General features: G+C 32.3%; 1 protein-coding gene across 1 annotated transcript; it reads right to left on the minus strand.

Annotated features, from left to right (window-relative positions):
• Window positions 1–20,359: 20,359 nt before the first annotated feature.
• LOC121125750 (histone H3.3C-like) lies at window positions 20,360–20,710 on the minus strand. Its single transcript, XM_071891361.1, has one exon. It carries the CDS (start codon window positions 20,708–20,710, stop codon window positions 20,360–20,362), a length of 351 nt encoding a protein of 116 aa, XP_071747462.1.
• Window positions 20,711–22,087: the final 1,377 nt, after the last annotated feature.

Genomic DNA, 22,087 nt, shown 5'->3' on the forward strand with positions numbered 1-22,087 from the left:
GGGTTCTGACTCAAGCTGGTAATTTGTCGAAAAGATACCAAAAAGATGTTATCAAAATTTGTATTTTTTTTTTTGTCACTATTTGAAAATAATAATATTCATTATTTTTTTAGTGACTAGAAGATTAACCCAAGGAATTTTCGCTATTGGAATTGAGCCATAGGAAGTTTTGCCCTTATGCGGATATTATAAGATAAATGTATCTTCGCACTTATTTTTTTGAGCATACTTTTTTGAGCTTAAATTGGGGCTTCCTTCGTTTGTAGGCCTTTGTAATTCATTTTTTTAGTTGAACAACTTTATCAAAAATAGGGCTGCTTCAAAATCAATCATTAAGGATTCCAGTTCCAGAGCTTTATTTAGTACCTATAACGGTAGGAAAAGATAGCAGTATGTCTCGACGATTGAGATGGAAGTAACACGAAAAGATGAGGTATACATGTCTGTCCTATAGTGGTACTTATTCTAAATAGCTGATAATATATGCTTGGGCAGCATTTGAATGTTCAATTTCAACCCCAATACTTCTAATTAACGAGGTCCAGAATCCCATTTGCTGCTCCAAATAATAATATACGATCATCATCAAATTGCCCATTTTCGAATAACAAGACGTTATCTCCATCATTGCCTAGCAAGGTATATTCGAGAATGAGCTCAAAAATATATTACAAATGACTTGAAGTGGAAGAAGACCCATTTTTAACCTGAAATTAAATATCAGAATATTTAATGAGAATATGAAAATATATGTATATGTAATAAAGTGCAACAACATATTCAAATATTTACAAGTAGAACATATGGAAATTGCATTTAAAATGGCCTCCATTTGTCCGAACCACGGTCCAAACCCTCTTAACAGCACTGTCACTCACATTGTCCTCCAGATATGCCTCTATGCACCCTCAGCTGCAGCCATTAGCTGATCCTTCTAAGTCCTTGATGCAGCATTGACCTTATTATCTTGCATTCACTACATAACAAAAGTACAGGGGATTATCATTAGTTGGTAATTCTTTTGCCCAAAAATCTCAAAATTGGAGGAACACTATCTTTGGAGGATTTTAGAAGTATAGGCAAGGCCCCCTTCTTCTTGAGATATGCGGAAGATCTTCTCCAGGTATGAGCCCTTCTAGATTTTTACACCATCAGGGAAGTGACAAAGGGGTGATTTCTTAACATTTGATGCAACTGCATCCCACACTATGATTGGCCCAGGTTTTTGGGTGTGGTACACTTTCCTAATCCCTATAGAGAAGCAGTAGGGGTCACTTACCCAGATTTAGTGTACATTGAACTGAATGCCTCACTAATTTTAAAAAAAACCTGAAAGTGGAGTAACGCTTTGACCTCTATATGGGTAATGTTTCGAGTGTTGACATGACATCATTTTCAAGTTTATCTTAATACTAGGTAATACTTGACCGTAGATACATTAATTAATTAGTATGATTTAGCTTGCAGGCCCTAGAGCTTCCGTATTAAAACAATTATTTATTGTACTTTCTCACTGCACTTTATTAAACAAATAAATATCTCAACATGTTTTTATAGGTGTATAAATATATATTCTGTCAGAATTTTTTTACTTTTTATAATTTAAAGATCTACAAACATGAAATATGGATTTTTTGTTCAAGTCTTTATGGGATAAAGAATATGAGGGGGGTCTGAAAAGTTCCCGACCTAACAAAGATATAAGACATTTTTTCAGTCTTTTTGTAATTTTATTTTTCGACATAGTCTTCTTGTAACTATATACTCTTCTCCTAGCATTGTTTCTAGCTTTGGAACCCATTTAAATAGGATTCGTGGTTTCTCTCTACAAAATAATTGTTTACGATAGACTTTCTATTACTCCAAGTTGAATTGACTTAGATGAGTCAAATTTTAGCACAACAAGCATTTATATGTCTACTATTATTTGAATCTATTTTAAGGTTACACTTTCAAAAATAAATATTTAATGACAGCTTGATACTCTATTTTTTGTCTTTTTTCACAAAAGCACTCAGATCAACTCACTCAAACGACTGTTACCTAACAGCTGTAAGTCCAAAATGCCTGAAACTTTGGTGAGGAACTGTCTACAGGTGCTAGATTGATGTGGATATCTTTTATTGACAAATGTTAACATATTGACGATGTGGTCGGGAACTTTAAAGACCACCCTCATTTATGAATATTAAGGTACTATGAGTGTATCAGACATAGGGGGCAATTTTGCAAATTTTGAAAACTATCAATATTCGAGCAATTAATATGATCTATTCGAAAAAGGTAAGAAATTATCATTCTACAAAAATTGTCATCGGGAAATATAATTTCAAAAAAAGGGTATATAATACATTTTTTTTTTAAGTCATAGCCCTCAATATTTTTGTAAATGGTGTTACCCCATAAAAAAAACTTCAATTCCTACACCATAGATTAGTTATCATCTGCAAAGACACTTGAGACGCAACCTTGTTGATAAAGCCATGCAATTAGATAATAAATAAATCTTCCATTAAATAACCATTTTAAGAATTTTTGTGCTTAAGTGATGAATTATGAACACAGAGACTTGTCCCAATGCCCATCGACAACCCTCATTTTTGATTTAAGAAATTAATCATGGAGAGGTGGAAAAGTGAAATATTATGTCCTAAAATTTAATTTTTTGGAGGTGAACCTTTTAAAAGTACTCTGAAGGCATTTATCAAGTATGATTCACTTTGTTTGAAAAAAGATCTAGTTTTTTATTTTTAAGAAAATAATTCCATTCCATTCATATCTCATATCTTACTTCAAATCCTATATCTTCCTTCTAGGTGGGTATGTAGGAAAAACTTTTGAGAAGGTATGCATGACATCGTTAGTACTTTGTCAGTTCCTTCATAGTTCCTTATATTTTGTCTTGTATTGAAGAAAAGCGTCTCTTAATGAACGTTTTTTTATCAACTAATAGATTAATTTTCATTAAGTAATTCATGTATACTTTAATAAATAAAAAAAAATTCATTGAATCATTGATGGTTGTGTTATTATAAAAGTGAATATTTTATCCAAATGTTAGGTAATCCATACGTATGCGTATGTGTAGGGTTCTAAATCGTAAGCATATACGGAATGTAAAAAAACAACGAAAACAACTAGTAAACCAGACAATTTGATTAATGTTTGAGAGTAGAGTATGTAAGCTGTAATGGTATTTAATTAGATTAGCTGTTAGAAGAGGAAGGAAATAAACATAATTCCCATTCTGTGTAAAGAAAGAACGGAATTGACTCCGTTGTTGATCTTCAATTCTATTCTGAGTCGATCTCCCACACAGGTCCTCAGTGTTACACTGATCAATTTACCAAAACAATACAAACTCGTACTGTAATAAATCCTCCGGATTTACAACCTTCCCAGTGAGATAAGAGGATGACCAACAAATACTTAAACCCTAATGAGTAACGCTTCATATTTTTTTGTATTGTGTATAGATCTAATGATTTAAGCAGTTAAAAAAATGTTATTAATATTTTATATTTATAGAGCATTTTGACTGACGTCATCTATTGCATCATAATTGAAGGAGACGCCTTTTTTTCTCCATAAAAGGAAAAAAATTCCCATAAATCAAGATTAAACTACAACAACTGGCTTTAAAAATTTAAAAAAATACATAAAATCTGCATTGAATACTACTAGATGTCACTGATACACTGATATTTGAATTTAATCAAAGTAATGTTTAATAAAAGTTCCTAAAAGTTGCTAAATTACTTTTATTTTTTGATTGATTAGGAATGAGAGAAAAGTAGAATAGTTCGAAGGAAAAAAATAAATTATTTCATCGGTAATTGTTAATTTTTATCTACATACAATTTGGATATATGATTGTATAACAATGTAATAAAGTATTTTGAATACATTTTAGGATCATATACAAAATATATAATTTTTCAAGGGCCTTGAGACATAAAAATTTGATAGAGAGTAAGGTCCCCTCATTTGTTGGTCTCACTTTGACATCCTATAGTTCACAAATTTCTTCAACATTTATGAAAAAGGGTATCATTCTTATAAAACTTATTTTTTTAGGCCCTCAAAATGCCTGACATTAAAATTTATCCTGTAAAAAGTATATTTATTATATAACGAACTCTGCTCGAATCTGAGCCCAAAGTATCGAACTCAAAAGTTTTGGCTTTAATCCAACACTAATAGTTCGTCAATTATGTTCAAATATTATTCTTTTAACATAAAATAATTCTTTATAGCTTAGTAAGGGTTCTCTATAAAATGATTATGGTAAAAAAGTTTGCGGACATCTGGTAATACCGTTGCATGGTAAAATTGAGGAGTTAATTACCATTGCAGGGAAAAATTGTTTAGGGTAATATCATCGTGAAGCAACATCATTGTAAGATATATGACTGTGAGTAATTTCATTGCAAGACATGATTATAGTGTGCAATTAATATTTAAACTCCACCACTGTCGCGTTTCTAAGCATCAATGACCACTTCTAATATGATACAATACACCTGAGCATAAAGGAACCTTTCTAATATCCCCCACCATGTGCATGTGAAGTGCTGGGCACTAAGGCAGTTTAAACTCTACCACTGCTGTGTTTTTAAGCACTAAGTACCCCTTCTAATATGTTATGATACAACCCCAGCAATGGGTTGAAGTTTAAACTTCCTTGGGGCCCAGTACTTAACATGTACAGCCTGATGGCCGGAGTGGATTTGGAAATATTTTGAGGTTTTATTGATTTAAGGAAAGCGGAGACAGAAGAATTTTACCTGTCTCGAGGCGCAGCATATTCACCAACCGGGGCTGGGGTTTATTAGAGCATAAAAAAAAGGAGTCCTTGGTGATTAGAAATGTGGCGGAGGAAGAGTTTAAAATACCTTGGGGCCAAGCTCTTCACATATACAGCCTCAGGGTAGAGGTGTGTTTTGGGATATAGCGAGGGTTTCTTGACACTGAGAGAAGCGACGGCGGAGAAAGTTATCCTACCTTGGTTCTCAGAAGTTTACCGGCACAACCCGTGTACCTGGGGTTATTATAGCACGATAAATGGGATCCTTGGTGCTTAGCAATATGGCGGCATTGGAGTTAAAGCCGTCTTTTGGCCCAGCATAACACTTGCTCAAACAGAAGGGTTGCATGTGGGATATTAGAAGTGTTTCTCGACATAGCCCAGCAGCTCATTTACACAACCCATAACCCGAGGTGTATTATTAGAGGGGGTGCTTACCATAGGGCTCAGCACTTTAGCTGTACAACCTGTAGGCTGGGGTGCATTTTCTCAGAGAAAAGGCTACGGTGGATTTTTTATGGGCATTCAATAGTTTGATTCCTGGTATATAATATTAACAGAAACGAAATTGAACAAAGTAATAGTTTCATTCAATAAAATTATTCACAACCATATATGTTACAATGATTTTGTCTTGCAAAGATATTATCCACAAAAATTTTGTATTCTAATGATACTCTACTCTACGATTTTACCACGCATCGATATAACCTCGACAATTTTGTCCACATCCGTTTTTTCCACAATCATTTTACAATGAACCCTGAAAAAGAGCTAGTTCAATGTCAACTAGTCAATTATATCAAGATACTGATAAAAGGGGGGTAGTGGAGTAGAAGAAGGAAAAACTAACAAAAAATATTCATTCGACGCAAAGTTCAAAAACTCGAACTTCAAGGGTTAACTCAAATCCAACACTATGTGTAGGTATTAAAAAATACTTTTTATTGCTTTATCAATAATTAATTAATTATAAATGTACTATTTTAGGAAGGTTTTATGACTCTGCAAATAGGATTTTATTACTAAAAAAAAAGGATTTAATAAATTCACATTTATTTTATTTCGTCTATGCTAAAAGCAATTTGAAGGATCTACAAAGACAAATATTAAAATTTGAGTTATTTTAATAAAATTTATGTCATAACTTAGTGATAATATCTAAAGTACGGTTACTATTAACAAGATATGGAATTTAGTCATGGCATTACATTGATTTTGTTCTGGCTAGACACAGTTTTTTAATGTTACTTTTTAAAGACTGATTCACGAGATTAACGTTGGATTTATATCCTGACCTTCTAATACTACCATTAACTGGGCTATATCAGTAGTAATTTTTTGAGTGCTGACTGTTTTAAATCATATTAGCACTTGTTGTTAAACTATAAACAATTTTCAAGATTAATTTCTAACGAAAACTTTTATTTTTAGAATAAAACCAGCTCGTAGTTAACAAATTCTTTCTAATAATTTTTGTTTATTAATACATTTAGTACTTCAATCAATCCTTAATTCAAAATGAAGGGCAAATTGCCTAAAATATACTTAAGACTATACAGATTGAATAAAATTGTTTAGTATTTTACTATATAATTATACAAAACTGAAGACTTTTAAACTTGGGACATTTTTCTAACGACAGAGAGGAGGGATTGGACTGACCCAATTTAAAGCCCACATTAAGGACCGATACAATGTTTAAAATACAAAAATCTATCTGAAAGAACTCAGCCGTATCTGTTTGACTAATTTAAATGGTCGAAATTGTTTTTTGTGGATTAGTGGAGTATGATTTCATGGTTTTACTTTGACTTTGTGTCCAAAAATGACCAAAAGACTCAACAGCAAACAATACGGCCAATTGGGAAAGGTTCATAGGCCAATGAGGGATAGTTTTACTTTCGCGTTGTTCCACAAAAAAGTATGTATTATCAATTCTAGGGGTGTCAATACTGCCAATTTTACGAACCGATTCAAAGAGTACTGATATAGCTATACTTTACAAGATTTGATAAATATTTGAATGTATTAAGACGGTTTTAGTTAATTAACGCATTAGAGAGCGTTACCTCACTAACATATAAATGCACATGGCATTTTCTTGTCAACTGTTGATGTATTTAATAGTTTTGAGACTCGGTCTGTCGCCAATTTTTTTTTTCGGTTCGGTCTTTAAGGATTTTTTCTAGACAGATTAAGACCGATTTAATAGTCAAGACATCGATCTGAGACTGTGGACCGATATAATGAGGTCTCCCCCTTTATGGACTAACATTATTTGGTCTCACCTATGGACTAATTATTTTCCGGTCTCATGTCTTATGAAAGACCATTATATATATATAGATGAACCGTCATTGATGTTTTCATTACATAAAACAAAGATCTTGCATAGATTATAAATATCTAGATAAACTTGAAACTAAAATGTAGACAGTGTGTTTCCGAAAGACGGAGGGGTGTTAAAATCAAATTCAATTGTAGCCCTAATTTTTAGCTGCAAGAACATAGCGCTTCTGTAAATAATGCTATATTTTTCTCAAAAAAATGAAGATTTAATTTTTCTTTTCAAAAAATTTTAATATGATAAATTTAATTTTTCTCTTCAAAAAATTGTAATATAAGAAATTTAATTTTTCTTTCCAAAAAATGTTAATATTAGAAATTTAATTTTTGAAATTTTTGTACAAAAAATTCCAAAACCAAGCTCCTCCCCAAACAATAATCCGTGGTATAGCAAAATTGTATTTTTTAACTATTATTTAAAATATTAAAAAATCGGAATCGGCTTCGCTAATTTTTACTAAAACTGTATTAAAATCGGGATTTTGTTTTTGGTTTTTTTTAATCGTCGCATCACTAATATTTATACTGTTGATGATCAATGATATATATTCGATGAATCAATAAATAATTTGTACCACAGGTTGTAGGCCCCCGATAGGGCCATGGTAGGTTTTTCCCCTCACTTATTTTCAGTTTTTGTAGTAAAGGCAATCTTTTTTTGACCTTTGACTACAAGCTATTTCTTCAAATATAAAAGGACTTTAATAATCACGACTTCCACAAGTTTTTTCTTATTAATTTGAAAATAAGTTTTTAAAAAAACACGCATTCAGGCTTGTAAAAGTTTTTTTTGGGGTAGGGGGGAGGATATGGCTGCTGATTTTGTTTTTTTTTTCAACAAAATACTACTAAGATATATAGTCATAAGAAAAATGGGGCTAAAATTGAATTTGTATAATTTACCTCCCCCTGCCCCTGAGGGGAACAAATATTGTATACATATAGCATTCAAAATACATCCACTCATATATTACAATATGAAATTATAGTTATAATCATAAAACTAAATTTAGATTTGCTTATAATTTGAAAATTCCTAAGGCCTATAATAATTCTTAATTCATTAAGACGGGATTAAATGACTTCCGTATTCTCCATGAGTTAGAATCCAATGGAAGAATCAAAGGAATATACTAAAGTTGATCAACCATCTCAAAAAATCATCGAATTCGGAGTTACATATTCCAGGAAAGACGACGGGATGAAAATTCTTCGAGCTATCTCTGTTTAAACTTTGTATGACGTCATTCTACCGTGTTCACAATTTGAAAACATATATGACGTGAAAGACAATTTATATATAAAATTGGTTCTAGACCAAATTTTAAATAAGACCGATTTTTTGGGACCGAACTAGACAAATTGTTCCTTTGAACTTATTTAGACAGATTTTTTCCTTTGGACCGATCTACAACTAACTTTTTTAAAGTACCGAATTAGTTCGGTCCTACAAAAATTAAAACAGTTTCAGACCAGTTAGAGTTTTCAAACCGAAATTTAAGAATAGCGTTTACTTTTTCCCCCTTATTTGTGTTTTTAACGTTAATTGGTTCAATTAAAATTAAGACTTGTTATATATTAGGCTATGAACAAATCCCAACAATGAGATAACTAGTAAATATTTGCATCCAGCAATTGATTGAATGAATAAGCTTTTGATAAGCTGTGATTAACTGCTATTACAGTTGTAAATTAAATCCATGATAAAGGCAAAAATATACATTACTGTTGCAACAGGCTATTTAAATTCATGATCAATGTATACTTTACAGCCAGCATGTTGGTTAGCAAAGCAGGTACCTGAAAAAGGGGTGAGAGATGGAATCGCCGTGGCTCATGAACAACGTGCTCGGGAAAATGATTATCATGAACACGATGTCTGTAGGGTCACGCCTAGGTGATTCCTATAGAAAGAAATATACACTATGTATATGAACTTCAGACAAGATTCCTAGGTTAGTTGGATTAATTTTAATTCAATAATGTTTACTTATACTTAATCATTGCAACTCTATCTAACCAAGGGGAATAGATATACAGGGTTAGACCCTCATGTAATCAGGCTTACTAGAATTTTTAATTTGATTTATCGTACTGACTCCTGGGTAAAACTGATCGATTTTGACAAAACATACAACCAATCATATTCTATGACGTCACTATTGCTAGAATTGACAATTTGATGTATCGTACTGACTGGTGGGCAGGGCAACCCGATTTTTACAAAAGGCGCAGACAATCAAATTCTATGAGGTCACTTTTAAAAGCGTTGTGGAAGTTAAACTATAGTCGTACACGCGTCATGGTATAACCTGGTGTTTCTATTAGCCTTGTGTCAAACCAATTAAAGGAACATTAAAAAAAAGTGTGTGAGAGAGAATTTCATCATGTTTTTAACACTCATCATTGATCTATAATGTAAATCTTATGAAATCATAATTAACTATAAGCATATTTATCCACACAAATTAAGTATACAATATTGGTAGCTGCAATTAATGCAGCTGCTGGCTTGCCCTCTAATTGTTCCTTCTTAGAAGTTATAAGATCATTCTTCCAAATAAAATAACCAAATTGAACTAATGGCTTTTGATTTGTTAATCTTTGCAGATTTGGTAATTTTTCTGAATGATTGAAAGTTAATACATAGTGCTGAAGCAAAACTTGCAGTAGCCTGAATAAACTACGAAAAAACGTGATATTTATGGAATTAAGAAGAAACTAATCAAAACTAATTTGTTATATGTTTAAATAATATATTTAGCTGTCATAATGGCTGGTCGAAGCGAATCCAAATTTGGATTAGAGGTGCAGTAAACATTTTTCAGTAGATTGAGGTGAGTGCTAAACTCTGTAGGGACTATATTGGACTTCTTAATGTTATAGCCAGACTCGATGAAGATACCAAAGGCCTTTGGAGCCTTTTTGGCAATTACACTGGTGTGGAAGAAGTCACTCGTGCATTGCCTTTTTGTTTGTCGCTCCGACATTTGTACACTTAGAGACATGAGACGAAAACAAAAATTATTTATTTTTATTTCAGCTGCCTTTTAGTTCCGTAATGAAGCTTTGTAATTAAAAATAACGGTGATAAAATCGTAATTAAATGTTTTCAGCCTAAAATATGTAGTTCAACAATCCCTATAAAGAATCTAACTATTTAAACTTAAAAAAATGTGATATATGTAATCTAATTATAGATAATTTTCTAGAGTTGTAATTTCTGTTCTTTGTAACTGATTTAATAATTGTACCGGGGTACTGACACATACCAAACGGAACTATAATAAATTGATATTTGTATTGCCACTATATCATCCAAAAAATGCTCGCTGATGTCGTAAAAACAAATTTCTGAACCACACACTTCAAACAAAATTGAAGAAAGTTGAACTCCCAAGCTCTATAAAAACAACTTGTGCACTATTAAGAAATAGCGATAAAAATGAGGATTTACAATACATATGTTATGGTAAGACTAGCTTAAAATGTGTTATTCTTCAAAAAATATAAATTGAAATACTTAAATTCCATAGTATTTATTATTTTTTAACAACATCTTGATATTCCTTGGACCCTGTAGTTTAATCATTTATTTGACCAAGAACCCCTAGTCTTGGAGATGGATTCGGTCCAGTCCCAAACTCGAAATCCTGTCGTCCGACCCTCATTTTGCCAAACTCGAAAAGCCCATGGTATGAACCTTCCAGCCTGATATTAATTTATAATTGAAAATAATTCCTTTGTAACTAATTGATGACGTCATTTTGTACATTACCGCCCCCCCCCCCAAAAAAAAAAAAAATGAAGAAATTTTGGTTTTATACAAGAATATTTTTTCGTTTGGACGATCAATAATACCAAATTATGCAGAGGCCAATAAAAACATATAACTATAAAAAAAAATATAATCCTGCGGACGACCCTGTTTTGTAATATTTGACTTCATCAAATTAGTTTAGTCATTGCATTTTGATGTTTTAAAATATATGAATCCTCTTATGAGTATATATTGGAATACTTTTATTTGTATAGATTATCATATTTTGGCCCAAAAGCTGGGCCGAAACGCGATACCTCGTAGTCCTATTTAGGCCTAAGCCTAATATTTTTTAATCTGCTTCATATCTACCTAATCTCAATAGACTTTGCTCGATGTTTGATTATATTAGCTTGGTCTATTTTCACATTTTGTTAAAGATTTTTTAATTTTAATAGAAATTGTATCTGTGACAAAAGTTGAATATCACCTTCATTTAATCCCAAGGTATGTAAAAACTAAATCTATTAGAATAATCTCATTAAATTCCTTGCAAAAATATTCTTATGAGACAGTACAACTGCTATTCATTCCCTTCTTTGCATAATCTGACTGATTGATTAAATTCCATATTATATCCTTTGCCTGATTTTAATCTGATAGCATTGGATAGTTAAATTCGGACTCAAATATTTTATATATGTACGCTACCTGGAACATTGGTTCCTTTATTTATTCATAGCTACATGTCTATTTTTAAAGTGTATTTTCATGAGTCATTTTTTTTGTTATTTGGTCTTTCAAGTTCCTTCAAAACCACATATTTTTAAAGTCTCTAAAATACTTAAATTCAAAGTGATGCGTAATGTTGGTGTTTGGTCTAAGACTGTTATTATGATTACTGGATTGAAATAGTTTGGTCATTAAAAAACTAATGTCAGAGTTGGTCTCAAAGAAAAATTAAGTCTGGATTGGCCTTACTCAAAAATTTGGTCCTATTTAAAATTCTTTCTTTAATCATTGTAGAGATCAGAGGTACTCTAACTTTTTTAGCGTGACCCCAAAAGTACTTGTAGTAAAATTAATTTACCCCAAACTTGTGTGGAAAGGAGGGCTTGGTTTTGGATAAAAAATAAATTTGTTAAGGTTTTTTTTTTTTTTTTGGAGGGGCCTTCAATCGTAATCCTACGGGCTCCCCTGTAGTGGCATTGCATTTCTTTGTATATTTAATTTAACACTTGGAACAGGTACTCCCATTACCCCACTAATATAAAAATTACCCCATTTGGTGTAATTTACCCCTGTATTCATACAACTGCTATAGATGAATTATTGATGACGTGGGCTGTGTTTCAAAATTGTAAAATTTATTGAAATGACCTCATTTGAAGTTTAACTCATAAATTAGGTGAATAAGTGAGAAAATCGGTGTATATATTGATGATTTCCAGAAAACAATTAGCATATATTGTGGTCATTAAAGTTATTTTATACTGAAAGCAATAGCTTTATAATATTTTAAATTGAAAAAGTATAGTTTAAAGGTCACAAAAAAGGAGCAAGGTCATGGAAAATTTTATGTACTAAGGCTGGGACGGTAGGCTAAACCCCCAATTTTGTAATAACCGCGGTACACTCTTTACCGGTTCGGTACGGTATTTTTTTAAATGATTTTTTAATAGAATTACTGTAGTTTTCAAGTTTTTTCGATATTTTATTCTTTCATAATTTATTTTCTGTACAAATAAACTTAACTTCTCGTTAAAAAAAAAAAGCTTGGTATGAATTAAACATGAATTATATAATATTACTAGTCATGAATTTATAATTTTTTTGCAAAAAGATGAGCTTGTCTACATTTTACAGTAATACACTAGACCGATTAGCAGTCACAATATTGTCAGCTGTCGAAAAAAATATTTGGCTTGGTAATGATGTACCTGTAGTTGTGAGGTATCAACATGCTAACATGGAACCCTTAGAAAATGTATTTAAATTATTTCTCCACCATATCACTAGGTTCTCGTCGACTGGGATGTATCATTTTTTAAGTTATTATCACTTTTTTTGTATAAAAAAACACATAAATAATGGGATGCTTATGGATTAAAATATTTATACTCAATCTAAATCAAATAATTTAAATAATGATAACCAAACTTTTATAATATCAAAATATGATTATATAAATACCTAGTACCACACTGAAGTGTAAAAACATACCATACCAAACTGCAGTACAACCCTGTACGGTAACAGCCCTAGCATGTAATAAAATGTCCCATGTTCATGGTGATCTCTTAATTTGATTTTTTGTTTTTGCTGAAGTAATAGAAATGACTGTTATGCAGAGTTCTAAAATGAAATGAAGACATAGTTGAACAACCAATCATAAGGGAAGCTGTTTATCAAATAAGAAAATAAATCAAATATAAATATTTCAAAAATATAACCCTTTCATAATAAAAGATATATTTAATTATATGTAGAGAGGAACACAAAACTTGTAGTAGCATGAATAAACTACGAAAAAAAATTCTTTTATGGAATCATGCAACGACGACTCAAAATAGATTTGTCATATGTTTAAATACTATATTTAGCTATATTTTTTATTCAATATGTAGTCTTTCATAAGCAAAAACAGCCTCAACACGCCGTTAAACAGAATGGGAGCTATTGACAATGAACACTTTGTTCATGGTGTACCAAGCTGCCATAATGGGAACTTGGAGCAATTCAAAGATTGGATGAGGCGTGCGGCAGAAATTATTCTCCATGAAGCCCCAATATGCAAGGTTCAGGAAGAGGATCATTGTCATTCCCTTCAAATGAAAGTATATGTCTTCAATGGCGGATTGCCTTGAGACAAGAAGACGTTAATGCTTCACCTTGGGAGGCCCTCACTGTGTTATATGAACAACACTTCAAGCCAGAAGATTTCAGAGTGGCAAGGCAAAGTCTAGTTTCTGTGGGAGGAAAAGGACATAATGATCATTATAAAATTTGATGAGCCATGTTGTAGACATTATCTCCTGGAAGCCCCAAACTGCAAAGTCCAAGGAGGTTGAGGTCAGGGCTAGAGGAGGTGCCACATGAAGGAAGGACAAAAGTGTGCCATACTGTTACAGTAGAAGTTTTGGATATTATTGTTTGAATTGGGTTGTAATAGACTTCTTGATGTTCTAGGTATTCTGGGCAGAGATACAATTGATCTTTGCATCCTTCTCGGACCACACACTGGTGCAGAAGATATTACGAAAGCGTTTTCTTATTTGATGGACCTCTGACATTAATACATTTACAGACATAGTATTAAGAGAAAACTTGCTTAATTTTGTTTCAAGTGTTAATTGTGTGTATAATGAAATATCGTAATTAAAGAAAACGGGGATAAAAATTGAAATTTGGTGCTACTGCAGGTTTTGAATCCCCATTCTGGGAAAACTCATTGAATTAAACTTGAAATACATGTTGAAGTTTGATTTGATCAAGTTGATCACTTCTTCTTTTTCTTCTTGTTATTATCAATATATTTATCTAGAATATAATCAGTAGATATTTGAAGTTTAAATACTTTATGCATATCAAATAATTTATCGATATAAAGTGTGTACGATTTTTGCTTTGGTTTATGGTACTTTATATGGATCGATAATAAGTCATACTCAAAGAAGTAACACAATAGTTTCACAGGACCCCGATATTTCCAGAGAACCCAAAATTAGAAAATTTATTCCCAGGCATCTTACTCTAGAACCATTTTCTGGGAAATCAGAAATCCTAACATATTAAAATGGTATGTTGAGGTAGTTGGGCATCGTATCAAGGTATTAATGTATCTCTGTTAACAAAAGTGTGACACTTATGGTGCTACTGAATTAAGAACCTTATAAATATCAGCTGTTGTTTATATGATTATGGGGAGAGAAAATGTATTACTCCTAACAAACAGGAGAATCTACAATATTTAAAATAGCATAACTGTAGGGAAAATTATATTAAAATATGTATATTATCATGCACATTCAAATCAAATTAAATAAAGGAGGGGGGAGAATTATTTTTTCAGAGGGAGATTTTAAGACCTCCACGACAAAATAAAGAAGACAAAGCACATGCATCAACCGGTTGTCCTTTTCAGATCGGTGTACATCGTTTTTTCTTTACCCACATCCCTTCTTTAATTTTATTATACTTATGCTCTGTTTCCAAAAGGACATAATACAATTTCTTGTTAATCCCACAGTGTATATTATAAAATTGACCGTCTTATTATTTATATACATAAATTTTGCTGTTATTATGGAAAAACAAATGTATATTTTCCAAACAATATTTTAATATAGTATCAAATAAAATTGAATGTAAGATTTTAATAGTATGAAATATATATTTAATTCATATTTTATTCGTTTTTAAAGTCGTGGAGAAATACAGAGTTGATATTATCTAGCCGTAAATATTTTATTATTTTCAATCCGGAATTTCATTGATGCAAAATCATGGACAAGGACAAAAAGACATCTTATCTCTGAACAAAGCGAGCTGAAACGGTTGGAAAGAGCCAAGAAGATTGTAAATTTTCTTTAGGACGAAAAAAATATCGGCAAAATTTTGCTCTTATCTTATGAATAATTTTTCACCGTTAATGCTACTGTGAATCAGCAGAACAGCTGCTACATAACAAACTGAATGTCCAGACAGTGTCTAAACTTTCTTTCATGTTTTCAAAACAGTACAGGCGAAGTCTACCCACCTATTTTATTAAAGAGGAAGGAGCGGCTCAATGGAGATGCTTACATCGAACTTCTGGATAAGAAAGTGCTACATTGGTTCTGGAAAAAGTTCGGGAACAACTTTTCTTTTCGCTCAATACGGAGCTCCATTTCATCGCACCACTAAAACCCAGGCCTTCCTTTGAGACACATGTAACCGCCCTCCTCTCCAGACACGAACACGAATCCCTTTAACTACTCTATCTAGGCGAGTCTGAAGGAGAGTGTGTGAGCTACTCCGCAGAGGAGTGTCCAGTCTCTAGTGGCTTCCATCAAGAAGGTTGGACCAAGCTCGAGTTTGACTACATAGTCATGCTCTGAAAGGAATTTAGTAGGCCTTGTATTGTGGCATTTATTAGAGCTGAGGGATTACATATTGAAGAAAAGTTGTGCCAATCACTCTTTTTTGATGATTTTGTAAATAAATGTCCTCTCCAAACCACTAGTTAAATTTTATAATTGAAAATAATAAAATGAGACCACTAGATAACATAAAATGATAGTCTGGTAGTACTCAAGAGATAAATAGCAGTTGTAATGATTTACTAATCATTATCTGTCATTATCGAGGACATCCCTATACACCTTCAGAAAGGCCTTTACCCGACACTCTCTCAAAGTCATAGTTTTTAATGGGGTCTTGGATTTTGTCTATAAGACCCCTTCGGTGGTGATCCCGCCGGGGTACAGGTCAAACTAAAGGCCTAAATGGAGATGACGTGGGTAAAAAGCATTGGGAGCCTTGATACACCTTTATACAGGACGGTGCGCCTACTCACACCTCAAATGCGACACAGAAGTGGTGCCACGACAATTTGGTAATGTTTTGGCTGAAACCAATGTGGTTCCTCCTGCTGAGACCTTAACCTACTCACCTATTTATCACCTCTGTAAAGTATTTTAGATTGGAGGATATCCCATAAAAATTACACCAATGTGAAGGCCCTTACAAAGTATTGATGATAGCACAGGATTTAATCCCAGAAGAAGAGATTTGTGCTATTTGCGAAGCAGCACACCGCAGTATCAAGGCTCTGAGGCCTAATAAGAGTGGCTACTTAGAATAGTATGTTTATATTATTTCTATCCATATGTATAGGCATATCTTTTTGCAAAGGTACTTCTGCAATAATAATTACGATAAATGCGTAAATTGAGTTTCTAACTTTCCCATTTAAAAAGAGTCAGCCTAAACTTAATTTTTTTATGTGTACCTGACCTTTCTATCTTAAGGATGTTTTATTATTTTTATACCCTTAGGATATTGGGGCATACTAAAAATACATTTATATTCAATAGAACGATAAGGAGTAAAATTGAAGGGAATCGAATCACGTTTTAAATATTTTTCTTTAATCTAAATATCGGAAGTTGGAATTTACTAAATATTATAATACATATACATATTTAATGAATTAATTATGAAGCTTCATGCCAAGTTAAGATCGAAGACGATTAGAAAAGGAATAAAATGATATATCTAAAAAGTAAGTCTCACAAGAATGATTTTGAGAAATATATATACGTTGGCATATTATTTTGAACCTTGAAAAAAACATTAAACTATCTTTTACATACCAAAATATTGAATTGGTTGCCCAATAGTCTCTCTTTCTTGTACGATGCCATCTTAATTCTATCTTATTGAAACCATTTTTCAGCTTAGAAAAAAAATAACAAATATGTAAAGAATATCAAAGCTAGAATTCTGTAAGTTTCAGCTGGTGTAAACAGAGTATGTTTTCCAAAGTAAGAGAATTGAACTTTGTTGTACTTAATGCAAAGGTATACATCGTTCAGAGGATTACAGATAAGGAATTAGTATATACAGCATGCAGTCATTGTTTAACAATGGATTTTGAGTGACTGCTACAGCTGTACATACAAATGTAAGACGTTGTTTGTTGTTTTGATGGCTAGCCAGAAGGGGTTTGCGTCATTTAAAATAATGCCCATCGATCAATCAAGTATTTACATATTTCACTATCGTAGAAAATGTAGGTGTCCTTGTTGCAATCTGGTCTACACGAGACAATATTAATATTACAAAATTCTTAAACTTGGACAGGACCTTTGTCTGGAAAGTCAAGAAGGAACTGGAAGAGTTTGAAGGTAATTATGAGTCTGTTCCATGCAACAGCGAAAAGAAAACCTTGACCTAGTAGTCAGAATTAGCTGTTTATTTTTACTTTGTTGGACTCAGTGTTTGGCCTCCATACTTACCGTACCTCAACTCAATGGACTTCATTGTGTGGGTACAGTTTTACGAAACACCAAGACATCCTCTTGCGGCACAAAATACGAACTAATGTACATGGGTGAGGTTAATTCAAAATTTGCTAAAGGAGATTGCCATGAAGCCCGTCTCCCGTTTCCTAGGTCAATTATTATTAGATAAATTATAATAATGAAAAATAAAAATTAGCTATTATTAGACAATTTTATTGATTAATAATATGTATTTTATTCAGCTTAATTTGTCTTTGGTTGTTATTTGAATCAAATGATTAATTAGGAAAAAATCAATTTTTTTAAATCGTGTTGATTGTTAAATAGAGGTCACATACTGTCTAGGAGATAAAAGAGTGAGTGATATTTGCTGCCGTAACTGCGCTGTATGTAGCGTTAAACATCAGGATTCCTAACATCGACTGTATTTTGAGCTACTTTTTCGGATAATTCTAGTTTTTTAGAACTCTCAAGTAAATTGTCAAAGTATTCAAGACAAACCTTGTTCATCTAGCAAAGTAATTGAATTATTTGTTTATTGTTGATTGCAAGTCTTGGCTAGGAGATATAACGTTAAACTAAAATACTTATTGATATTAGTATAACACAATTCCTCCAAACAACTTAATATTTAACTTTAAGTTTTGTATATATATATATTTACATGTATGATATGAGGAAAGATAAATAAACGAAATATATTTGTAAAAATGTGATTTGGAGCAGAAAAAATTGAATTTATTCGGTTCTAGACAACCCAAAAAGTTTTAGAAACAGTATTTTTATTGTAAAACAAAAGGAAAATTATAATTTTACATAAAAAATCTAAAATGTTAGAAGTACTAAGCTTTTTCTGACTGGTAGTCAAATTTAACAAAGATCTCTTTATCGGGATCCTTCCAATTTAAAAATTAATAATATTTCGGATCATTGTCCGAGAACTGAAATTTAAATGATATTCAGTGCTGGCTCCGAGATTCATCAAAATATCAGAAATATCGGATTTGAAAACTAAACAGAATTTGGTTTTTAAGGCAACTTAAAGAAATGACTCCGTTATGGGGCTTCTTGGGGCCCTTGTGTTCCGCAAGAGATTGCAATATAAATAAAACCGTTTGAACACATTTATATGAAAAACTGCTCTAGGGCAATATTAATGTAACTATCAATTTTTCTGTACTTTCTTATACTTCTTCAAGGAAAAAAAAATATACATATAACACAATTGTCGTTAAGGGCTATTAAACTTACTAATAGCAGTGTTTTTGTCTTGTTTCATCTTATTTTGAGTTATTAAAATTTTGTCATATATAGTATTGTCTTTATTTCGGCAGAAAAATAAAGATTTGAATTAGTCAAACAAAATATTATCTAAATAATAGTTCGTTTCGAAGACGTCAATCAAAAAGTATTATTTGGCGAATATATTTTGTCTAGTCATAGTTGACAAAATTAAGAAAAAAAAGGTACGTCAGCAGATTTTTTGTTCAAGATGGGGGCTAGCTCAAAAATCTGATTACAGTTTTTATAAAGAATTTTTTTGTTTGAGATCATCCATTGGACAATTTCGTTATGACGTAAGTGAAGCTGCAACAGCCAGTTCCAATATATTTTTAGAAAAATGATTTTTGAATCGATCTCTGATCTCTGGAGACCTAATCTGTCCAACTGTTTGTTTACAAGTTTTTTCGGTGAGTTTTCTCCCCAACCTAGTAGTTCCCTCCTTATCTGTCTATTTTAAAATTGATTGGAGAGCTATAAAAAAAGAGTTAGTAGTCCAATACAGATAGCATATGTGTGTTTCATCACAAGTGAACATGTCTTCAAGTGAGTCATCATTTATGGAAGCTTTACTTCTCGTTTAATCCAAAGTCTGATTTATCTAGCAGGGATTATATTGAGGACTGAATAGTATTCATTCCTTGGAGCCAGTATTGGGTTAAAGTTAGCTTTTTAGTAAATAGTCTAGGATCTTGCTAACCTGTAAAAAGGTTTAAAACACCCTATATGCATTCCAGTTCGTCACTTCGAAAGGTCTTAAGAGCCCTTCAATATGTTTTCCTTGAAATTGCTTCTTCTGATTTCTTTGCACTTTTTGATTTACTTCCAACTAAATATCTCCACTTGAACGGATTCTTTTGTTCAAAGTTATCAAAAAAAAAACCTCACGTCGACCAGTCCTTAACCCCACTTTACAATTGAACCAATTAATCTCGATTCGAATGCATGCTTCTTGCGTCATTCCCATAGAAACTGATCCCCATTTGTCGTCATCATAGTATAGTAGGGTTTTTAATTAGTCTTGTGGCAACGAGATTGTGTAATGAAAGCTATGGGCTTTATATGAAAAAATATATATATTTTTTCTATATGGCCAATATATTTATTGTTCTTGCAATATAAAGTTGAACATATTCATAAAAATTTAAAACCTTATTATTTATCAAGCTCGTCCGCCTCTAATTCTCTTGGCAAGCTGAATATCTTTAGGCAGGATTTCCTCTTGGCATGAGTTGCAGACAAATTCCTATCTTCCAACGGTCTTACAAGATAAGCCTTGAAAGCTTTATATAAACTAATGACAGTACTACACTGAAATATCAAGTCAATCTTGAAATCTTGATACTTTATAAATTCTCTATGGGCTACGTTTCCATGAAAAAAACAATGAGACTTCTTTACACCTCCAGCAACAGGTGCTAATTTACAAGCCCCTTTAGTTGCAAATTGCTTCCGATGAGCCTTTCTTCCAGTTAATTTAGGAGCAGTTTTCTTGGAATGAGCCATTCTTTAAAAAAATAATCACAAGATAAAAGTTACGTCTAACAACAGCAAACATAAAATAAACAACGGATTGGGAGTTATTTCCTTCCAGATAATCTAATAAAACATCATGGCAGCTAGCTGCTCTTCTCAAAAAATATCGGGAAAAAATTATATCTTAGTGGTCACGTCAGATTGTTACACATTCTCAACTAAAACTTTTTTCCATGGTCCTGGCACTAGATGAAGACCGATATTTTTGTCCAGCAAATGTTACTACACAAACCTGTCCAGAATAATATTAAACCAAGGTAATCAAAACTATAGGATTTCATACAAGTCTAGAACTTCAAGACCCAAACCCAACTCTACAGCATAACTAACTACATGGGTATACGACGTCCTGGCTTGTCTTTGTCCTCCGTGTCAAATATTTCATATTTGACACATAATATATCATAATATATTATTATCAGACTTGCTATCCATCAATTACTTACGCATTCAAAGTATTATACCACGGCTTGTAGTAGTAGTAGTAGTAATAGGTAGCTAGAAGCTAGGCACGAAAATGCATCTCGTACAACTTAATACAATATATTTTACCTTAGGTACATGAGTTCTATTTCATGATATTTTTTATAATTAAATTACAAATGCTTTTTAAATCAGATGAGTTGAAGGTTGTTTTTTTTTACTCACAACCCAAGAAAAAAAAAAAATTAGTAATTTAACAAAATGTAATTTTAATTATATGCATCGAAACGCTTATTTTCGTGATTTACTGAGTGTTTCAAGCAGATGGAAGCCTATTATTTGGATTATAATCCCATCAAAATAATAAATCTGTTTTGTGGAATATATTATGGTTTCAGGGTCGGATCTAGGGAAGGGTCCAAGCAGTGGTGTTGTCATCCCCTTGGGAGGGGAGTTGAGCCTCCCTAAGAACTTTTGAAGCCCACATATGAACGTTTCAATAATTGCATCAAGCGTATTTCGTTTGCTCACTTCCTTCTTATTTTTTCTTACCATTTCTCAAGGTTAGACCATCATGTACTCGGGCTTGCTAGAATTTTCAATTTGATGTATTGTACCGACTGCTGGAGAAGAAAAACAGATTTTTACAGAACGCGGGTACGACTGATGTTCTACTTCCAGCACGCTTTTATTATTGACGTAATAGTAAATGAGCGGTTGCGTGTGTTTCTTAACATAAGTCTCACAAACGTGTAAGGACCTTTATAATATGAAACTTAGCTCTAACTAACCTCACTCCTAAATCTAATATTAATATGAGGAATAGCTCTGCTATGACCATTAAACCGTTAAGGGAATTTTATTTCTTGTCACCCTCCCCAGTCAAACCAATGTTTGAGTTACTACATCCAAAATGAATTAAAA

Source organism: Lepeophtheirus salmonis, chromosome 10, assembly GCF_016086655.4.
Source record: "Lepeophtheirus salmonis chromosome 10, UVic_Lsal_1.4, whole genome shotgun sequence".
NCBI lineage: Eukaryota > Metazoa > Arthropoda > Copepoda > Siphonostomatoida > Caligidae > Lepeophtheirus > Lepeophtheirus salmonis.

Coding starts and splice junctions, on each gene's coding strand:
- LOC121125750 (XM_071891361.1), bottom strand. CDS start 20,710: ATGGCTCATTCCAAGAAAACTGCTCCTAAATTAACTGGAAGAAAGGCT.